Below are 21,776 nucleotides of genomic sequence, written 5' to 3'. Positions count from 1 at the left end.
ATAATAATAAAATAATAATAACAGCCTGTGCCCCACTAGTATAGTCCTCATGTTACTGGGGGGACACTGAGCACAGAGAGATGACATGGCCCACGCAGGTCACACAGGACAGTTGGGGGTCTAGAACCTTCAGTCCAGATGGACACCCCAGCGCCATCGTAAGCAGCTGCTTGAACTTGGGCGAGGGGTCCCTCAGCTTCCAGGGGTACAGAGCGGGAGCGGCAAGGTCATGCTCCACCCACCCCATCCCCGAGGCCAAGCCCAGTGACTCCTCCAGGCCTCACATGATCCCTGGATGAGCGGCCCTGGGATCACGCTGTGCGTTTCTGACCGGCCTGGGTCACCAGCACGGCTACCTTGGCACTCCCCATTCTGGACCTTAAGCCCATCTTGGCACAGCCTCCTTGGACAGGGAAGTTCCCAGCGCAGGGGGTTTGGGTGGGGTGCTGGCACTGCTGCTGTAGCTGGTGATGGAGTGAGGGGGCGGGGGGCGGGGGTCCCTTTCCTCAGGGCCACCAGAACCAGTGCTAATGTCAGGGTCAGGCCAGAGGACACGCTGGCGGGATATTTTTAGGAAGGGAGGATGTGTGGCGCCTTATCTGCCACAAGGGGCGGGCGGTCTGGCTCGAGGGGGAAGAGGAGAGTAAAGAGAGCAGGAGGAGGGAAGAGACAGCCAGGGTGACATCCACCCGCACCCCCCTCCCGCCCAGCTGGCCCATGACTAATTTAGGCAAAAGGCAGCGTGGAGCTATTTCCATGCAGAGGGAACAGGTGCGGGGAGGGGGGGTGCGGGGTGCTTGCTCCCACCCCGTGGGCCATGCTGCCAATTGGCCGCGTGTGGCCTCCCTCGTGGCGGCCTCTGGGCTGCCCGGGCCTATAAAGGTGCCAGGTTTTTCTCAATGAAGCCGGGACGCAGCGCAGTGCAGCGTTGGACCCAGCGGAGTGCCCGGGATTCAGCAGGCCGAGCGCGATCCCCGCCGCCCCTCCGCGTGGAAATGAAGTGCATCGTGGGCATCGGAGGGTGAGCGGCCTGGGCGCCCGAGGGGCGGCCTCGCGGGGGCAGATGCGCACAGGAGCGCGCGGGGAGGCCGCGGAATGAATGGAGGGCTGCCTGGGGTCCCAGGCCTGCGGCCCAAGGTCTGAGTGTGGGGAGGGGTCTGCGCGCTTGGAGGCTGGGCGCGCCCATCTGGCTGGGCGCGAGCCCAATTTTAAATTTTCAAACGGAAATTACTTTTCCCCGCTATACTCAGTGTAAAACCAAAAACCAGTGGGACTCAGAGAAGACTTTCTGAAGCCCAGACAGGCCCTTCTAACAGGCTGGGACCATCTTGGCAGGAAGGTGGGGGAGACACCCTACCTGGAGGCAGACAGTGGGCAGGTGGGGCAGCCCCCAGAATGGCATTCCGGGGTGACTTCTGTCAGCACCTGGCAGTCAGGGGCCGAGCTTCCCGGGGTATTTAAAGTCTGCATTTTGCCCGGCTGGTGTGGGCTCAGTGGTTGAGCATCGACCTGTGAACCAGGAGGTCACAGTTCGATTCCGGGTCAGGGCACAACCCGGGGTTTCAGGCTCAATCCCCAGTGAGGGACATGCAGAAGGCAGCCGATCAATGATTCTTTCTCATCATTGATGTTTCTAGCTCTCTCTCTCCCTCTCCCTTCCTCTCCGAAATCAATAAAAATATATATGAAAAAATAAAATAAAAAATAAAATCTCCATTTTATTACCAATGATCAGGCCTTTTAAGATGATGCTAGGGAAGCATTTCGCCTAATCAGGGGCTTAGGGACAGAAAGTCCTACCTGGGAGTTGCCCTGGCCCCTTCCCTCACTTGGTTTAGACTTTTTTAAAATTAAATTTTAGAGAGAGGAAGGGGGGAGAGAGAGAGATTTGTTGTTCCGCTTATTTATGCATTGATTGGTTGGTTGTTGTATGTGTCCTGATGGGGTGTGCGTCGGGGAGCCGGGAGGCGGGGGGGGGGGGGGGCGGCGGTGATTGAACCCATAACCTTGGTGTATGGAGACTATGCTCTAACCAGTGAGCTACCCGGCCAGGGCCCTCCCCCACTTGCTCTGCTATCGCCCAGTTGACATTCCTAATACCTTTGAAGGAGGGCCCCTACGTTCCATTTTGTTCCAGGCCCTGCAAATTCTGTAGCCACTGTGTGTGCAAGGCGTGTCTTTTAGTAAGGACCCAAACGCATGTCAGGGATGTTCTAAACTGCTCCCCCTTAGTATCCGAGGGTCCCCATTCCTGTCAGCCCTTTTAATCGGCTGCAGCTCTCCCCTGTCCCACACCTGGCTTTCTGCCTCTGATTCCTAAAGTAAAGACCATAAGGTCAGCCCTGACCGGTTTGGCTCAGTGGATAGAGCGTCGGCCTGCGGACTCAAGGGTCCCAGGTTTGATTCTGGTCAAGGGCATGTACCTTGGTTACGGGCACATCCCCAGTAGGGAGTGTGCAGGAGGCAGCTGATCGATGTTTCTAACTCTCTATCCCTCTCCCTTCCTCTCTGTAAAAAATCAATAAAATATATTTTTAAAAAAATAAAAAAAAGACCATAAGGTCAGAGGGACACTGATTTCCAGAAAGGCCTTGCAGTGACCCTTCTATGTCCTTTGTCAGCTCCAGGAGGCCAGAGTCTAGCTCCCTCTGCCACAGGGTGACCCCTTCCCCTGTCCTGGTCTTCCTGGCACTGAGGGTCCCCAGGATTCGGGACTTTCAGTGCTAAAAACAGAGACATCCTTGGCTGTGGGGCGCGGTTACGATGTTTTGGCCAGGTTCAAGCCTCGGACTAATGAAAGGACAGGGTCGTCTCATTGCCACGTGCAAGTCCCAACTGGAGGCCAGGGCCCCCCCAGCACAATTATAGCCAAAGGCTGTGGTTGTAAGCTTGAACCTATGGTCCAAACACGTAGCCCACGTGCCTTGTGCTAAAGTTCAGGTGCACGTAGTTGAGTAGGGTTGGAGCTCACGAGAATGCTGTAAACAATGTGATCACGCCCCTGCTTTGCCTCGTGACATCTGCTATAAAATAGAGACACGGCTTGTGGGCGCTGGCGCTGTCTCCTCATCAGGGAGTATTCTCTTGTCTGTCTTTTCCTTAATCCTTTCACACCCCCCCCCCCCCCCACTCAGTTTACCTTTGGCCGCAACACTTGGCAAAGCAGGGCAAGTTGGTCACCTGCTTTTACAATTGCTTTCTTTTCTTTTCTTTTCTTTTCTTTTCTTTTCTTTTCTTTTCTTTTCTTTTCTTTTCTTTTCTTTTCTTTTCTTTTCTTTTCTTTTCTTTTCTCTTCTCTTCTTTTTCTTTTCTTTTCTTTTCTTTTCTCTTCTTTTCTTTTCTTGTTTTGTCTTTTCTTGGTTACAGCCAGTTCATAAAGTTGAGTGCCTCTTTTAGTTTTGCAGTGAACTACTGGTTTTTCTATTGCAAATATTTTTTTCTCCACCAGTTTGCACTTGTTTTAACATTCTGAGCCCCCCCCCCCCCCACCTCCCACCCCCCAAAAAAGCCCTACTAGGGCTCAATCATGCTTGGATCTCAGTTTCCTCTCTGGCTCCACCTCCTGGGTTTGCAAAGATGCTGAAGTGAGTTCTGTGCTCAGGATGGTCCTGTGCCCACCAAGACTGAGCTAGCTATTTCTTTTCATACTTTCCGCTCTTTTCGCTGCTTAAAAGGCCTCCTGGGTTCTAGGCAAATAAGAATATCCTCTTGGCTCTACGGTTTTACAGTTCTGTGTTTATATTGGAGTTTGATTGGGGGGTGGGGCTCAGACCCCACCAGGCAGCCTCACCCTTACGATGTCTCCACAGCATGACCAACGGCGGCAAGACCACACTGACCAACAGCCTGCTCAAGGTGCTGCCCAACTGCTGTGTGATCCACCAGGATGACTTTTTCAAGGTGGCCGCCCTCACCTGGGGTCAGGAGGAGTCAGCCCAGACTACCCTGTCCTCTGCTGCCCACTGTGGGCTGGGCACAGACCCCTCCCCAGTCAGGAGAGCAAGGGATGGGTGTTCTCACTTACTGAGCAGCTACTATGCACCTGGCACGTTAAACTGGCATTAGACTGATGGAGACAAGTTCCCAAAGGGGGTGTGCCACCAGACCAGAGCCACGGTGGCCTTCCAGGCCCTTTCTCCCTCTGCACCTCCCTTTCTTCCCATCTGCAAAATGGGCTGAGCCCACCTCCACGCTTTCTGGAGGGTGAGGGGTGATGAGGTGATGGATATAAAGTCCCCTCCCTCCTGGTCCCAAGAGTCATGAGGTGGGGGAGGGGAGTGTCCCAGTGCCAGCCTGAACCCCACCCGGCACCTCAGAGCCTGTAAGCGTCAACTGCAGAGGGTCGGGGCAGGCAGCCCCGCCAGCCCTGAGCCCCTCCCTGTGGGCTCTCCAGGAGCCGAGGGGCCCACCAAGATCCAGTCAGCCCAGGGTGGTGGTGAGGCGGGAAGGCGGGCACTGAGCCCGGGGTTCGGGCTCCTCTGTTTCAGCCCCAAGACCAAATCGCCGTTGGGGAGGACGGCTTCAAGCAGTGGGATGGTAAGGATGGCCGGCGGCCCGCGCCCCTTGCCTGCCCTGTCCCCCCTTCCCCAACTCTGCCAACGCCGCTCTCCCTGCCCCCAGTTCTGGAGTCCCTGGACATGGAGGCCATGCTGAGCACCGTGCAGGCCTGGATGAGCAATCCCCGGAAGTTCGCCCGCGCCCACGGGGTCAGCGTCCAGCCGGACGCCTTGGACACCCACATCCTCATCCTGGAGGGCTTCCTGCTGTACAGCTACAAGTGAGTGGCGGCAGGTTCCCGCCCGGACACTCTGGGCCCTCCCAGGGGTGGGGCTCAGCTCAGAGGGCCGGGGAAAAACCCCCACTTCTGGGGGAAACTGAGTCCTCCCTCTTGAGCTCAGCCCTCTCAGGCCGAGCAGGGGGTTGGGCTGGACCCCTGGCCTCACTGTGGGACCCCGGCCAAGACATAGCACCTCTGTTGGCCCAGCCAAATCGGGGGCTGCTGTGGGGCGTTCCTGGGCCTAGCAGGAGACTGGCCGATGCTGGTCCCCTCCCTGACCCCTACACGAGCAGCCCAGACCCCACCGCACCCCAGCCCTCATCACCCAGAAAAGTCCCCGGAGGCCGAGGCTGGGGGATGTGTGCCTCTGACCCCATGAAGGAAGCCCATAGCGCTGACCGTGTCCTCCACCCCTGCCAGGCCCCTGGTGGACTTATACAGCCGACGGTACTTCCTGACCGTCCCCTACGAAGAGTGCAAGTGGAGGAGGAGGTGAGCCGGGGGCCCCGTCTGGATTCCCCGGTGGGACCAGGAAACCACCAATGCCCACTGGACACAGGCCACCCTGAAACCACTTTGGCGGCCAGCAGGCACTTAGCTGCCCATGGTGTGTTCCAAAAGCCCCAGCCAGGGACCTGGAGGCATGGCCCACCTCGGCACTGCCCTAGGCGTCTCCCAGGCTCAGCGGGTGGAAATGCAGAAGCCGGAGCACCCAGACCCCAGCATGGCCCCTGACTCAGTGGTACTCTCCCTGAACAAGTTCACATCCCCCAGGCTCTGCTCATGGTACCGCCCTGGGCAACATGGGCATCACTCATTCTTGCCAATCTCTCTCTCCAGTACTCGAAGCTACAAGGTCCCCGATCCCCCCGGCCTCTTTGATGGCCACGTGTGGCCCATGTACCAGAAGTATAAGCAAGAGATGGAGGCCAACGGCGTGGAAGTAGGTAAGGCCCTGAGTAGGATGAGTGAGGCCTGGCCCTGGGGGGACCCTGAGCCCAGCCCCTCCCCATGGGGACCAGTTGGGAAACCTGGAAGTTCCTCCTCAAGTCTCACTGCCAGTCCCTCTTGCTTTGGACCCCGGAGGCTATTCTAGTCCAGCAGCCTGACTGCAGGTCGGCTTCCTCCTGCCCCAGTCTGCCCGGCTCCCTGTGCGCCAGCCGCCTCCTCCTGGCAGCAACCTGGTGGCCCAGCAGTTGCGGCCCTGACCGCGGCCTTTCTGATTTCAGTGTACCTGGATGGCATGAAGTCCCGTGAGGAGCTCTTCCACCAGGTCCGGGAGGACATCCAGAACTCGCTCTTGAACCATTCCTAGTGGCTGGGGGATGGGGGGCCCGACCCCGCACTGGAGAGACACACATACAATTCCGGCCACAGTACGGCCAGGTGGCGGCGTCCCAGCAAGATACCGCACGACCATTTTCCTTGGTGGATGTCTGTACATATGAGAGTGGAGGCCCCACTCACAGCCCAGCATCTCAGGGCCCTGGGATCCGCCCTGAGATGCCTCTGTAACCTCACAGCAGCTTAAGTATTAAACCTGATCCTATTTTTTGTAACTGTTGGAGTTCAGCCTGTTGTATTTGAGGTTCCAAAGAGAACCCCCCTGTCCCTTCTCCTTGCTTCATTGGTGGCCTCTGGGGGTGGGGGGCGCGGGCACTGAGAGCTCTGGATGGTTAGCGCCACCTGTTGGACCCATACCAACATGACCCCAGGGGCTGCTCGGGGTTACTTGTGGCTTCAGTTCCCCCAAAGGGGAAATTTCCTACCAGCTTTCTTTTAAAAAAAATTATTTATTTATTTATTTTGGGGGGGCCCTAGCCAGTTTGGCTCATTGGATAGAGCATCAGCCTGCTGCCTGAAGGGTCCCAGGTTTGATTCTGGTGGTTGCAGGCTCGATCCCCAGTGGGGAGTGTTCAGGAAGCAGCCAATCAATGACTCTCTCATCATTGATGTTTCTGTCTCTCTCTCCTTCTCCTTTCCTTTCTGAAATCAATAAAAATATACTTTTTTTTAAAAGACCCCGAATAGCTGCAGCAATCTTGAGAAAGAAAAACAAAGTTGGAGGAATCACAATACCAGATTTCAAGTTACACTACAAAGCCACCATAATCAACACAGCCTGGTAGCGGCACAAGAACAGGCAAGAACAGAGAACCCAGAAATCGACCCAGGCCATTATCCTCAATTAATATTTGACAAAGGAGGCAAGAGCCTACAATGGAGTCAAGACAGTCTCTTCAATAAATGGTGCTGGGAAAATTGGACAGATACATGCAAAAAAATGAAACTAGACCACCAACTTACACCATACACAAAAACAAACTCCAAATGGATAGAAGACTTAAATGTAAGTCGTGAAACCATAAAAATCCTAGAAGATACCATAGGCAGCAAAATCTCAGACATCTCTCGTAGTAATATGTTTACAGATACATCTCGACCTAGGGCAAAAGAAACTAAGGAGAAAATAAACAAATGGGACTACATCAAACAAAAAGGGAGTCCACTGTATAGAAGAACATATTTGGCAATGATACATCTGGTAAAGGGTTAATATTCAAAATATATAAGGAACTCATACAACCTAACAAAAGGAAAACAAACCATCTAATTAAAAACTGGGCAAAGAGGGACCGTGCAGGAGGCAGCCGATCAATGATTCTCTCTCATCATTGATGCTTCTCTCTCTCCCTCTCCCTTTCTCTCTGAAATCAATAAAACATATATATTTTTTAAAAAGCTGTGGCACATTTATACCATGGAATACTCTGCAGCAGTGAAAAACAATCTCTTACCCTTGAGACAGCATGGAGGGACCTGGAGGGTATCGTGTTAAGTGAAATAAGCCAGTCAGAGAAGGACAAGCATCACATGATCTCACTCAGATGTGAAACCTAAGTAACAAAATAAACCAATGAACGGAGTGGATCCAGAGACACAGAAGCATGGAACAGAGTGTGGAATCTCAGAGGGAAGGCGGGGGAGGGTGGGTGGGTGGGAAGCAATCAACCAACTACCTTGCATGCATATATGCATGGCTCATGGCCACAGACAATGGGACGGTGAGGGCCTGGGGCAGGGAGCAGGGGCGGGCTGAAGGGGGTTAATGAAGGGAAAAGGGGACCTATGTAATACTTTCAACAATAAAGAATTATTTTTTTAAAAAATGTGCTGTATCTGGAAGTGATTAAATGATGATTAAGTTTAAATGGGGTCCTGAGTCCTAGGTGGTTTGGCTCAGTGGATAGAACATCGGCCTGTGGACTGAAGGGCCCTAGGTTCAATTCCGGTCAAGGGCACATGCCCAGGTTTCAGGCTCAATCCCCAGTGAGGGGCATGTAGGAGACAGCCAGTCAATGATTCTTTCTCATCATTATTGTTTCTATCTCTCTCTCCCTCTTCCTTCCTCTCTGAAGTCAATAAAAATAAATAAATAGGTTGAGGGTCAACCCATGAGCCAAGGGGCCCCCCTGTTCAATCCCTAGTCAGGGCACATGCCCAGACTGAGGGCTTGATTCCTAGTAGGGGTGTGCGGGAAGTAGCCAATAGATATCTCTCTCTTATCAATGTTTCTATCTCTCTATCCCTCTCCCTTCCTTCCTCTCTAAAATCAATAAAAATGGCCCTAGCCGGTAATGCTCAGTGGATAGAGCATCAGCCTGTGGACCAAAGGGTCCCGGATTCAATTCCGGTCAAGGGCACATGCCCGGGTTTCAGGTTTGGTCCCCAGTAGGGAGCATGCAGGAGGCAGCCAATCAATGATTCTCTCTCATCATTGATGTTTCTATCTCTCTCTCCCTCTCCCTTCCTCTTTGAAATCAATAAAAATATATTTAAAAAATAAATAAAATCAAGCCGAAACCGGTTTGGCTCAGTGGATAGAGCGTCGGCCTGCGGACTGAGGGGTCCCAGGTTCGATTCCGGTCAAGGGCATGTACCTGGGTTGCGGGCACATCCCCAGTAGGAGGTGTGCAGGAGGCGGCTGATCAATGTTTCTCTCTCATCGATGTTTCTAACTCTCTATCTCTCTCCCTTCTTCTCTGTAAAAAATCAATAAAATATATTTTTTAAAAAATAATAAGATAAATAAATAAATAAAATAAAAATGTATTTATAAAAAAGAGAAGAAATTTGGGCACACAGAGGGACACCGTGGCACATGCGCACACTGAGGACAGAGAGAAGCCCATCTGCAAGGCAGGGAGGCCTAAGAACGAATCAGCCAGGCAAATCCACAGACAGAACATGGATTCGAGGTTGCCAGGGGCTGGAGGAGTGGGGAAGGGGGGCTGACTGGTAATGAGGATGGGACTTATTTTGGGGGGAGGATAAAGTATTCTAAAATTTATTGTATTCTAAAGTGGATGGTTGCACAGCCCTGTGAAGATGTAAAAAATATATATATATAGTGTACACAACACATTAAACAGGTAAGTTGTATGGTATGTTAACTCTATCTCAATAAAGCTGTCTAAAAATCCTTTAGAACTTACTTTTAAAAATCCAATGTGCCGAAACCGGTTTGGCTCAGTGGATAGAGCGTCGGCCTGCGGACTGAAGGGTCCCAGGTTCGATTCCGGTCAGGGGCATGTACCTGGGTTGCGGGCACATCCCCAGTAGGAGATGTGCAGGAGGCAGCTGATCGATGTTTCTCTCTCATCGCTGTTTCTAACTCTCTCTCTCCCTTCCTCTCTGTAAAAAATCAATAAAATATATTTTAAAAATAAATAAAAATCCAATGTGACTTTTACTTAATTCAGCAGTATTTTCAATATGTGTGATTTTAATAAGAAATACATCAATGCCCATTTGCTCATTAACAGCACATCATTATCATGCTAATCAATTGGGTATATGTTTTAATAGGACACTAAATGTTAATTCATTCAAACAAATGTTTATTGGAGCCGGCTGGCCTGGCTCAGTGGTTGAGCGTCAACCTATGAACCAGGAGGTCACTGTTCGATTCGCGGTCAGGGCACGTGCCAGGGTTGCAGGCTCGATCCCCAGTAGGGGGCATGCAGGAGGCAACTGATCCATGATCCTCTCTTATCATTGATGTTTCTGTCTATCCTTCCTTCCTCTCTGAAATCAATAAAAATATATGTTTTTAAATGTTTATTGGATATGTAGTATATGGATTGACAAACTATGGCCCATGGGCCAAATCCAGCCTACTGCATGTTTTTTTGTACAGCCCTTGAAATAAGAATGACTTTACATTTTTAAATAATTTGGGGGGGGGGGGGATTATATTTTACTAGAGGCCCAATGCATGAAATTCGTGCAAGGGCTTGGCCCTCGAAGCCCCTAGAAGCCCCTCGAAGCCCCTTGCAGCCCTGGCTTCGTCCAGAAGGTCATCTGGAAGATCGTTCTGCTGTTTGGTCTAATTAGCATATTAACTCTTTATTATATAGGATGACACATGCAAACAATATGAAATTCAAATTTCAGTGTCTATAAATAAAGTTTTTTTATTGATTTTTTACAGAGAGGAAAGGAGAGGATAGAGAGTTAGAAACATTGATGAGAGAGAAACATCGATCAGCTGCCTCCTGCACACTCCCCACTGGGGATGTGTCCTCAACCAAGGTACATGCCCTTGACTGGAATCAAACCTGGGACCTTTCAGTCCCCAGGTCGACACTCTATCCACTGAGCCAAACCGGTTAGGCTATAAATAAAGTTTTATTGGCACAAAGCCACACCCATATGGCTGCTTTCAAAGTATGCAGAGCTGAGTAGCTGTGACAGAGATCCTCTAGTCTGCAAGGCCGGAAATAATTACTTTTTGTCCCTTTGCAGAAAATGTCTGCTGACTGGGGTGGTGCGTGCAATGTCTGGAGTGGAGAGCCATGGAGAGAGGCAGCCTCAGGGACAGGCCGTGACCGAGGTCACCGTGTCCTGGAGAACAGGTGGGAGCTGGAGCAGGAGCAGGAGGAAGCACCTGGCGGGCCGGCCAAGGCTTGCCCCTTGCACAGGCATGGAGCAGATCTGCCTGTCACTGGGCCCAAAATAGTGTGGGATGAGACAGGACATGGGAGAGGTGGTTCTGGGGCAGCCAGGGCCCTGCCTGGCCACCCAGACAGCTCGGTCATTATGAGAACAGTAGCAATAGGGTGACCAACTCAAAAAGTCAGGAGACAAGTATTGGGGAGGATGTGGAGAAATTTGGAACCCTCATTCACTGCTGATGGGGATAAAAAATGGGGATAGCTGCTATGGAAAAGAGTGTGGAGGTTTCTCAAAAAATGAAATATAGGATTACCATGCAGCCCAATAATTCCACTTCTGAGTGGAATTAGAAGAATTAAAGATCTCAAACAGATATTTGCACACCCTCGTCCATAACACCATTATTCACAATAGCCAAGAGGTGGGAACACCCAAATAGCCATCAACAGATGAATGGACAAACACAATGTGGTCCATCCAGATAATAAAACATTATTCAGCCTTAAAAAGAAAGAAAATTCTGTGAAAGTTAGAGGTTTATAAGAAAAATAAAAAGAAGTTATATAAATGAAACACCAGGAGAAGGACGAAATAGGGAAACAGATGGTTAAACAGCAGTTTGCTGCCATCTAGAACATCTAGATGCCAAGCAGTCCCCAGCCATCCAGTAAATCCTATCTTCCCTAAACCAGCGACACTTCTCCTCCCCAGCCAGAGGGTAAATAGCTCAAGTCAGCGGTCGCCAACCTTTCGGACCTCACCAGTGGCCCGAGGACCACCAGTTGGTGATTGCTGGCTTAAATCACCCTACTCAGGGAGACAGACAGCAGAAATCCAATTAGTGTCATTTGTTAACCACACCCAAGGACAAATGAAGTTAAGAGAACAAACCTCATTTTGGTATATCAGCATAAAGCTGATGAATTATATTGAGATCCTCCCCTAAGCACCCAGTCTTTAAAACCCCTCAAAATGAAGGCTCAGCATACACTCTCCTAATAATAAATTTAATTAAATGCATCTTATATAATAAAAAGCTAATATGCTAATTAGACCAGTAGGCAGAACTATCTTCCAGAATGGCCAGTGGGCAAGGGGTGGGGCCACAGGGCGGCAAGGCAGCTAGGGCCCTGAGGGCTGAGGCAGCCGGGGGCTCAAGGGCCTACTCTTTTTTTTTTTTTTATTGCTTAAAGTATTACAAAGGGTATTACATATGTGTCCTTTTTTTTCCCCCCGCCCTTGACACTCCCCTAGCCTCCCCTACCCCCCAGTGTCTTATGTCCATTGGTTATGCTTATATGCATGCATACAAGTCCTTTGGTTGATCTCTTACCCCCCTCCGTCCTGCCCCCCAACCCTCCCGGCCTTCCCGCTGCAGTTTGACAATCTGTTTGAGGCAGCTCTGCCTCTGTATCTATTATTGTTCAAAAGTTTATAATGGTCTCTATTATCCATGAATGAGTGAGATCATGTGGTATTTTTCCTTCATTGACTGGCTTATTTCACTTAGCATAATGCTCTCCAGTTCCATCCATGACGTGGCAAATGGTAAGAGTTCCTTCCTTTTTACAGCAGCATAGTATTCCATTGTGTAGATGTACCAGTTTTCTAATCCATTCATCTGCTGATGGGCACTTAGGCTGTTTCCAGATCTTAGCTATGGTGAATTGTGCTTCTATGAACATAGGGGTGCATATATCCTTTCTGATTGGTGTTCGAGGGCCTACTCTTGCATGAATTTCGTGCATCAGGCCTCCAGTTTAAAGATAAAAAGTAAGCTAATACAGCCCAGCTGGTGTGGCTCAGTGGTTGAGAATTGACCTATGAACCAGGAAGTCACGGTTCAATTCCCAGTCAGGGCACATGCCGGGTTGTGGGTTCGATCCCTAGTGTGGGGCGTGCAGGGAGCAGCCGATCAGTGATTCTCTCTCACCGTTGATGTTTCTATCTCTCTCTCCCTCTCCCTTCCTCCCTGAAATAAATAAAAATATTTTTTTAAATATATTTTATTGATTTTTTACAGAGAGGAAGGGAGAGAGATAGAGAGTTAGAAACATCGATGAGAGAGAAACACCGATCAGCTGCCTCCTGCACATCTCCCATTGGAGATATGCCCACAACCCAGGCACATGCCCCCGACCGGAATCGAACCTGGGACCTTTCAGTCCGCAGGCCGACGCTCTATCCACTGAGCCAAACCGGTTTCGGCTAATAAAAATATTTTTAATAAATAAAAATAAATTTAAAAAACAACCAATCACAGCTGACATTGGACCGGCTGCACTGAATTATGACCCCCTGGCCTGGTGCTGGCCAATCAATCAGCCTGGCCACAACCCTGAAAGGACACACCTAGGAAACTGCTGAATATTAAGATCTTCCCCTGGGACCTCCCCGAAAATTTCCACCCTTAAAACCCCTAGCACAGCGGACCCAGTGCGCTCTCCCTCCTGGGAGCACACCCGTGCTTTTCCCTTTTCCTTCCTCCCACCCTTCCCTCTCCCGCCCCAGGCACGTTACCATTAGCTTCCTCACTCCCAAGCTCCAAGGGCCTTTCATTACCTCCGTAACTTGTTTCCTAAGCCCACTTCTTCTGGGAATTACTTCTACCTCTGTGATGTACCAAGTAAGTGTTCTCATACCAGAAGAAGAAGAAGGGCCCAAACCGGTTTGGCTCAGTGGATAGAGCGTCGGCCTGCGGACGAAAGGGTCCCAGGTTCGATTCCCATCAAGGGCATGTACCTTGGTTGTGGGCACATCCCCAGTGGGGGGTGTGCAGGAGGCAGCTGATGGATGTTTCTCTCATCGATATTTCTAACTCTATCCCTCTCCCTTCCTCTCTGTAAAAAATCAATAAAATATATTTAAAAGGGAAAAAAAGGTGGAGGAGAAGGAGGAGAAGGAGAACGAGAAGATTCTGACCTGCTACAATGTGGATGAACTTCGAACACACTATGTTCAGTGAAATAAGCCAGACACAAAAGGACAAGTACTGTATGAGGACCGTGGTTCTCAACCTTCCTAATGCCGCGACCCTTTAATACAGTTCCTCATGTGGTGGTGACCCCCAACCATAAAATTATTTTTGTTGCTACTTCATAACTGTAATGTTGCTACTGTTATGAATGGTCATGTAAATATCTGATATGCAGGATGTATTTTCATTGTTACAAATGGAACATAATTAAAGCATAGTGATTAATCACAAAAACAATATGTAATTATATATGTGTTTCCCGATGGTCTTAGGCGACCTCTGTGAAAGGGTCGTTCGACCCCCAAAGGGGTCGCGACCCATAGGTTGAGAACCGCTGCTGTAGGAGGTCCCTAGAGGAGTCAGATCCATAGAGGCAGAAAGCAGGGGCTGGGGAAGGGGGAGTTAGTGTTTAATGGGACAGAGTGTCAGTTGGGGAAGATGAGAAAATGGTGGAGATGGATGGTGGGGATGGTTGCACAACACTGTGCATGTGCTGAATGATCCTGGACTGGACACTTAGAAATGGTTCAGATGGTAAATGTTATGTGGTTTGTATTTTGCCACAATTAAACAGAATGAGAGCAGGGTCACCCCCTCACCCTAGTTTGTTTGCCCAGAACTTTCTCAGGTTTAGCACTGAAAGTTCCCTGTCCTGGGGAATTCCCGTCCCAGGCAAACTGGCACAGTTGGTCACCCTGCTCAGAGCCCACCCTGAGCGGTCAGATTTCCTGTGACCTGTCTCTCTAGGACTCGGAGAGGGAAATCGACCTGCCCACGGTCACTCACTCAGCGAAGTCGAGATTTAAGCTCAAGTCTGTCCGACGCTGATCCCATGGCCTTCTGCAGCCGACGGCGCATGGCTAAGCCGCTCACCCTCGCCCCATCTGGCCTTCCATTTTCTCACCCACATCCCAAAAAGAGTTCTCTCCTTCCTCCCAGAACCGCCTGAGGGACCCAGAGAACCCAGCTCCAATGCTGGCGGCTCCGGCACAGTGACGACATCGCTAACCTGGACCTTTCCTGCAGCACCTGCCCTCCCCGGATAGAACTAGTGACAAACCCAATGCTCCCCTTCTTGTTTCCACCAAGTACCCTCCAGGGTGTAACCTCAGTCAGGACTCCCCAGGCCCCAGGATGGGACCCTCCAAGACTATGCAGCCAGAGCAGGAGTGGGCGGCTCCACAATCCCGCCGCCTCAGCCACGGCCTGGAGGGATGTCATGTGCCACCGCCAGGACTCAGTTCCCTCACCTACGCACCTAACATGCTGATCACTGCGGTGCCCTCCGCCCAGGCCGGCCCTGTGAGCATGGATGGGGGTGGGGCATTGGCACCTGCAGGTGATCAGAGGGCCTGGGGTCCTCTCCACCACTCTGTGCCACAGGTACAATTTATTACAGTTTGCAGACGACAAAACCGAGGCGGACCTCGCCCGAGGCCACACACAAAGGCGGAGACAGGGCTCCGGGCCGGCTGGTGTGCTGGGACCCCAGGCTGTGTCCGCTGTGGGTCCTTCAGAGGCCACTCCCCCTGCCCTCAGGAGACAAGGAAGCAAGGCCAGAGGTGCCCACGTGGTTACTCTTGCATTCGCTCGTTTTCCTTACGAGTCTTGCTTATCGTATTGATTTATAACTAAATTCCTTGGCAGAGGAGATGGTCTGGCAGCGTTTGGTGTTGATGGGAAACCTGTTTCCTGATAAGCATTGGAAGGAAGCACCTAAGTACTCAAGTTACAGCGTCCGTGCACGTATCACGTAAAACCAGCCCCAGGAATGCCCAGCACTCAGCACCCGAGACCTTTAAGGCCAAGAACAACCTCAGCCCAGTGCTTCTCAACTCACAGTGACCCTGCTCCAGGGGACACTGAACACAGTGTGGGGACATCTGTTTGTCATGACTGGGGGTGCTCCTGGCATCACCAGGGGGAGGGTCAGGGATGCTGCTTCACACCCCACAGTGCCCGGGGCAGCCCCCCACAGAGAACGACCCCGCCCCAATGTCCAAGAGCAGAGGGGAGACCAGGGCAGGGAACTGGCTCAAACCCCCGTCACCGGGAGGTGCCCGGGGAGTGTGACTCACTATGCAGAGAAGGCCCCGGGAAGGGGCTGAGATCCCAGGACGGGGACAGACCCTGACACACACACCCACGTGCCTGTCGTCCCGTGGCTGACACCCTCTGGGCCAAGTCTTCTCCTTCCCTGAGGGACTTGCCAGCAGCCCCCCTTCCTTGGTCCTGCAGGGCCCTGGGGTGCCAGCGACCTCACCACATGGAAAGGTGCCTCTGCCTCAGGGTTGCTGGGCGGACGGGAACCTACTGGGCTCTTCACTGGAAACCATCCGCCCCCCCCCCCCCCCCCGCGGCGGCTCCCTCAGTTACAAAGCCCCACCCCAGCCAACACAGACAGACAGACGGACAGGAGACCTTCCACTCAAAGTGCCCCAACTAGCAACCTCCAGCCCCAGGACGCTCACCCCACCAGCACTCTGTCCTGGGCCCTGCCCCAAATGTCCTAACAGCTGTGAAGGGAAAACACTGAAATCCACGGCTCTGATGGAGGCAGAGGCCCCAGGAGGTGGAGGGCCAGGCTGCAGCGCCCGTATCCCCAACCGCCTTGTTCTCACTCGACTTCAGGACCCCTCCCCCACCCCCAGCATTTGCCACTCACATCAAGTATCACTCAGCCAGCCCTCTTAATCAGCAGTCACTCTGCTGGCACCCTCCTCCCCACATATGTCCCAACAGAGCCAGAGCAGTCACCTCCGAAGGCCATCCTTCCTGCCCATCCTTCTACCTGCCAGGGCCCTCAGGGGGTGTCCCTGGGGCCAACTGTGGGAGGGTCCGCCAGTGCCTGGGAGAGGAGTGGACGATGAGAACAGACAGGGGTGGCTGCCGGCCTCAATCACCAAATGCCCTCCACCATCACCGGGAGCTCCCCAAATCCACCTAGCACACTCTGGTGGTCCGGGGGTACCCAAGAATGACCTACCGCCTCCCTGTTCCCTTGCAGCTTCTCTGGCATTCAAGGTCACCAAACAACCGAGTGTCTGGGGGGGAAGAGGGGAGCAGCTCACAGAGCAGAAGCGTCTTGGGGGGTTCAGTAGATGCAAACAGTTCATTCTTTATGGGCCTGTAAAGGGACCGTCAAAATACAAAATCCCAGGAAGTGGGGAGACACCAGAATGTCTGGGGACCGGGGAGGGAGGGAGCCCCAACCTCAGTCCCTGCCGGCACTCCCCAAGGGGCGCCAACACTGTGGCCACATCCCCGCAAGACACATGCATTCTGGAGTCACCTGCCCCAGGGCGGGGGTTCCTGGCTCTGTCCCCTCTAGGACACAGAGAATAGGTGAGGAGGAGGCCCAGCGCCCCCCTCCTCTTCTTCGTCCTCCTCCCTGCCCTCTTCCCCACTGGGATGGGCCCCCAAACCGCCTGGGACAGGTAAGTGCCACCAAGGCTGTGTTTCAGACGTCCTTTGCATGAGGTGTGTAGTTTCACCACTGTTCTGTGTCTCACTTTTCAGGCCACCGAGTGGGGTCGGGCAGAGGGATGGGGAGGATGGGGGAGATGGTTTTGGTACTTACTTTTCTTTTTCTCTCACAACAGGGAGGGGGTAAAGGTCTCAAGGGCTGAAGGAGCCGCTGGGGCTGGCAGACCCGGCTTTATAGGAGCCACCTCCCCATCCTGCCTCTGTGGTTATTAATAGCGACCAAAGATTCTTGCTCAAATATGGTCAGAAGCATGACAGCTGCGAGCCTGGCTGGCACCTGCTGGTGGCCACTGGGCCTGGGGAAGATGGCACAGGACTGCCCTCTGACCTACAAGAGAGGGGCAGCACTCTGATGAACCCAGTGTGGTGTGGTAAGTCCTACAGCCTCGCCTCCCCCAAATCTAACAAGACTCATGCTTGGGGCACCCAGTCTGTGCTGGACCCTCCGCACCCTTTCCTTCCACTCTCCCCTTCACCCTAGGAGGCAAGTAGAACCAGTCCCTGGGTGAAGGTAAGACTGGCACACAGGGGGATGGCGTCTATGGCAAGAGCAGGAGCCCAATCAGGCTGCGTTTGAACCCAGGACTGTCCAACTCATCTCGTAGGTAGTATGGGAAAAAACACAAGCTGTGATGTAAGGCCTAAAATTAGGGCTCCACTGGCCCCCCCACTGCACCTTCTGAGGAGGAGGTCTGCTTGCCCCACGCCCTCCTGATCAAGGGACAGGGACAGGGCGCAGTGGCTGCTGATCCCCAAGTATCGGGTTTCAAGCTGGAGGAATCATTCGCATCAGTGATTGTGACCAATGCACCTGCCCCTACCACCCCATGTCTTTCTCTGTGCTGATGGCCATTGGGAGAACTTGACCTCCTCAGGAATGCCAGCTTTGGTGTTCTCTGAGCTTGGTCCAGCACTGAGACTCTGATTGGATTGGTTATACCATCAACATTTATGCAGCACTTGACGGTTATAAAACCCCTCTACGCATTCCCACTTAATCCTCATGGCATCTCAGACAAGGAAAGGAGGAATTACTACCATTTTGCATCTAGGAACATGGAGGCCAGGGCAGGCTTAAATGCTGCCAGAGATCACGCTGCAATTTAGGGGGAGGGCCAGCTGTGGAAGTCTGGCCTCCCTCCCTCACCCTGCTGGGCATGATCTTTGCTTTGAGATAAACACCTTCCGAAGAGCTTCACACACACCGTAGCCAAATCCTAAGCCAACATAGGGGTAGACTCCTGACAGCTGGAGGGATGGAATTCAAGGATCCCACAGTTCCTGCCTCCAAACCATCTTAAGAAGCAGGCAATGTGCTCGCTCCAGCAGCACATATACTAAAATTGGAACGATACAGAGAAGTGTAGCATGGCTCCTGCGCAATGACATGCAAATTCATGAAGCATTCCATATTTTAAAAAAGAAGCAGGTAATAAGGGCAAAACCAGATAACAGAGAGCCCTTACTCCACGGATTTGCTGGGTGGATCACTCTCCCAGAGCAGAAGGAAGATGATGGCCCAGTGCTAACATGTACCCCCAATCACAATCCCGGAAAGAAAGGGAACAAAGGCACAGCAAACAGACCAAGTGCTAAAAGATGGGAAACGAGCAGAAGTTGAATAGTTCAATAAATTGGCAAGTGGTTGTGGTGTGCTTTTATCAGTGTACTAGGGGCCCAGTGCACAAATTCGTGCACCTTGAAAGTAACTGTGGGCCTCGAGGCTGTGGTGGGCACAGGGGCGGGTCTTGGCCGATTCTCCTCGCCCCCGCCCAGCCCCTCCCGCTGCAGCCCCCAGTCCTCTATCTGCTGGCAGCCCTGCTCCTGTTGCCTCCGCTCCCACCTGCTGATGGCGCGGAGCAACTGGGGCCGCACCATCAACATGTGCGAGGGGCAGGTGGAGAAGCCCTCAGGGGCCGGCAGCAGGTGCAAGCAGTGGCTCTGGGCGCCGGTAGCGGGTGCGAGCAGTGGCTCTGGCACCAGCTGCAGTGCAAGCGGGGCCAGTGTCAGCACCAGGTGCAAGCAAAGAATTATCAGTAACCAGCAGAGGCTCGCCCAGATGACAGTGACCGGCACCCCGCCTTGGTCTGGCACCTCCCGCTCACCTGCTCCACCATCCTGCCACAGCCGACACCCACCATGTTCCACGTGTGCCCCCTGTTGATCAGCGCACGTCATAGCGACCGGTTGTTCAGATATTCGGTTGTTCAGTTGTTCCACCGTTCGGACTATTTGCATATTAGGTTTTATATATACTAGTATAGATTAGTCAGCTACTGCTGCAGAACACACCACCACAAACAGTGGCTTAAAACGTGTGGTATCTCAGTTTCCACAGACCAGGAACCGGGGCATGGCTTACCTGGGCCTTCTGCAAGGTCTCTCTAGGGGCTGCAATCCAGGTGTTGACCAGAGCTGGATTTCATCTGAAAGCTCAAATGGGTCGGGATCCACATTTTTTAATAAGAAAATACCAAGTCTTAATTTCGTTTCCTCACAAACATAGCCCTGCCTATTGGCTAAGAAGAAAGGATGTACACAGTTCTTATGAGCAAACAAGATTTACCTGCTTCAGAATGCATACCATAATGCCAAATAAGTGATATAAAGAGGGTAATGGTGTAATGCTCTCATCTTCATAGCAATAAATTCAAAATAAAACAAAAAGTAAATGAACTAGGCCCTGGCTGGTTTGGCTCAGTGGATAGAGCGTTGGCCTGCGAACTGAAGGGTCCCGGGTTTGATTCCAGTCAAGGGCACATGCTTGGGTTGCAGGCTCGATCCCCAGCAGGGGGCGTTCAGGAGGCAGTCGATCAATGATTCTCTCTCATCATTGATGTTTCTCTCTCTCCCTCCCCCCTTCCCCTCTGAAATCAATAAAAATACATTTTTAAAAAATTTAAATAAAAAGTAAATGAACTAAATTAGTGCTGGACATTCCCACAGGGAAAAAGCGAGAGGACTTTGGATCGACCAGTAGTACTTTTTGTATATGATAAAAAGAATTCCATGAGGCTGAGCCACCTTCACGCCTGTCTCCAGCTCTCCCCACCTGAGGCATACCAGTCTGCAACCCACAGAGCTGGCAGTCAGGAGCTTTTGCTTTAGAATCCATGAGATAAGGGGGAAAGTCTTAGAGGACGAGAAAGCCTGGCTTTGGTGAGGCACCTATGTGCATCAGTGTCGCACATGGAAGGTGACAAAACACTCAGCATTAGTCTTCTGCACAGAAATAGCCAAGAGCTCAAAGCAGTGAAAGGCAACAAGGCGTCCTACTGTGTGGTTGATGGGGTGGCCAGTAAGCCTGCCTGGATCGGGAACCTGAGCAGAGTCCCGGGCACAGAACCTGGTAGGGTGACCTCCACAGGTCTTGGGCTGCTCCATGACTCATACCCATTTGTCACTGTCGCTGAAGAGAGGAGTCAAGATAGGGCTACCACTGTGAGACTGGGCACTGGTGGGGGGCTGGGCCCCCAGTCAGCAGGCTGCCTCGGTGTGCCCTCCATGTACAAGGGCGCCTTTAAACCGGCGCTGGATCTGCCTTGGAACATTGTTGCTGGAAGCTGAGCAGGGAAACTGGACTTCACTCCGCGGGTAGCGTTACGGAAGAGGTTACAGATGTTCTCAAAGAGCTCCAAAAGCTCCTCTGCAGTACCCTCAAGCACAGCTATGCCCGCGGTGGGTCTGTCGTTACGACACCCTCACTAGTGTGCTTAGTGAACAGATGGTCTTTATCCAGAGCTCTATTTCCCACATGCGCCGCTGCCCTCTATCACCTCTGCCAAATCCTGTTGGTCAGAGCCTGCCACTAGGCCAGCCCACTCCTGGGGACTGACTGGCAGGGGCAGGGGTCCTTGAGGTACATCTCGGAGTCTGCCTGCTGCGGTCGTGATGAGTAACAGCACGCCGGCCCAGCGGGCTCTGCAATGGGCAGCGCTATTGGATAAGTGGGCTACACACTCTGGTGCTCTGTGAGGTGCTTTACGGCCCCGAGGTGGCTCCCCATGCCCTCAACTGACAGACTGAGTAAACTGAGGCTGCACCGAGCCGGGCCACCTAAGATAACCCAGGTCAGGAGAGTGGGGCAGAAATCATCTCCAGAGCAAGGACAGCTGCCCATCATCTCCTGAAAGATGCTGACTTAGCGCTGCAGCATGGTGGACCTTGCATACTGAAAGGGTAGGTGTGAGTCCAAGTGAATTTCAGTTTCTACCTAGTCTTTTTTTTTTTTTTTTTTAATATATTTTTACTGATTTCAGAGAGGGAGAGGGAGATAGAAACATCAATGAGAATCATTTATCAGCTGCCTCCTGCACGCCCCCTACTGGGGACTGAGCCCACAATCCAGGCACGTGCCCTTGATCGGAACAGAACCTGGGTCCCTTCGGTCCGGTCCGTAGGCCGACACTATCCACTGAACCAAACCAGCCAGGGCATCTACCTAGTCTTTTTTCTTAAATATATTTTTTATTGATTTCAGAGAGGGAGGAGATAGAAACATCAATGATATCAAAAAACAACGCTGTAGGTTGCCTAGTGTAAAAAAAAAAAAAAAAAAGACCAAAACTTTTAAGAGAA

At 52.0% G+C, this 21,776-nt stretch overlaps 1 protein-coding gene, 1 long non-coding RNA gene and 1 other non-coding gene across 3 annotated transcripts in view; 2 read left to right on the top strand and 1 right to left on the bottom strand.

Moving 5' to 3' along the window:
- LOC132235198 (uncharacterized) overlaps positions 1–20,049 on the bottom strand; it is a 37,009-nt gene extending 16,960 nt beyond the window's left edge. The window contains exons 1-2 of the long non-coding RNA XR_009452996.1: positions 17,293–20,049; positions 7,576–7,674 (exon numbers count right to left, since the gene is read on the bottom strand). This is a non-coding gene — a long non-coding RNA (uncharacterized LOC132235198). The remainder of the gene's footprint in view (positions 1–7,575; positions 7,675–17,292) is intronic.
- On the top strand, positions 871–6,336 carry NMRK2 (nicotinamide riboside kinase 2). Its single transcript, XM_059697184.1, has 7 exons — positions 871–1,021; positions 3,810–3,900; positions 4,488–4,536; positions 4,621–4,777; positions 5,198–5,269; positions 5,618–5,724; positions 6,007–6,336. The coding sequence occupies exons 1-7, from the start codon at positions 900–902 to the stop codon at positions 6,090–6,092; spliced, it is 684 nt and encodes a 227-aa protein (XP_059553167.1). The 5' UTR covers positions 871–899; the 3' UTR covers positions 6,093–6,336.
- LOC132236237 (U6 spliceosomal RNA) lies at positions 18,512–18,615 on the top strand. The gene has a single exon (XR_009453200.1). It is a non-coding gene; the product is annotated as a U6 spliceosomal RNA (small nuclear RNA).
- Positions 20,050–21,776: the final 1,727 nt, after the last annotated feature.

The sequence above is a fragment of the Myotis daubentonii genome, chromosome 5, assembly GCF_963259705.1.
Source record: "Myotis daubentonii chromosome 5, mMyoDau2.1, whole genome shotgun sequence".
Lineage (NCBI taxonomy): Eukaryota > Metazoa > Chordata > Mammalia > Chiroptera > Vespertilionidae > Myotis > Myotis daubentonii.
This window is presented reverse-complemented; position numbering and strand designations above follow the sequence as displayed.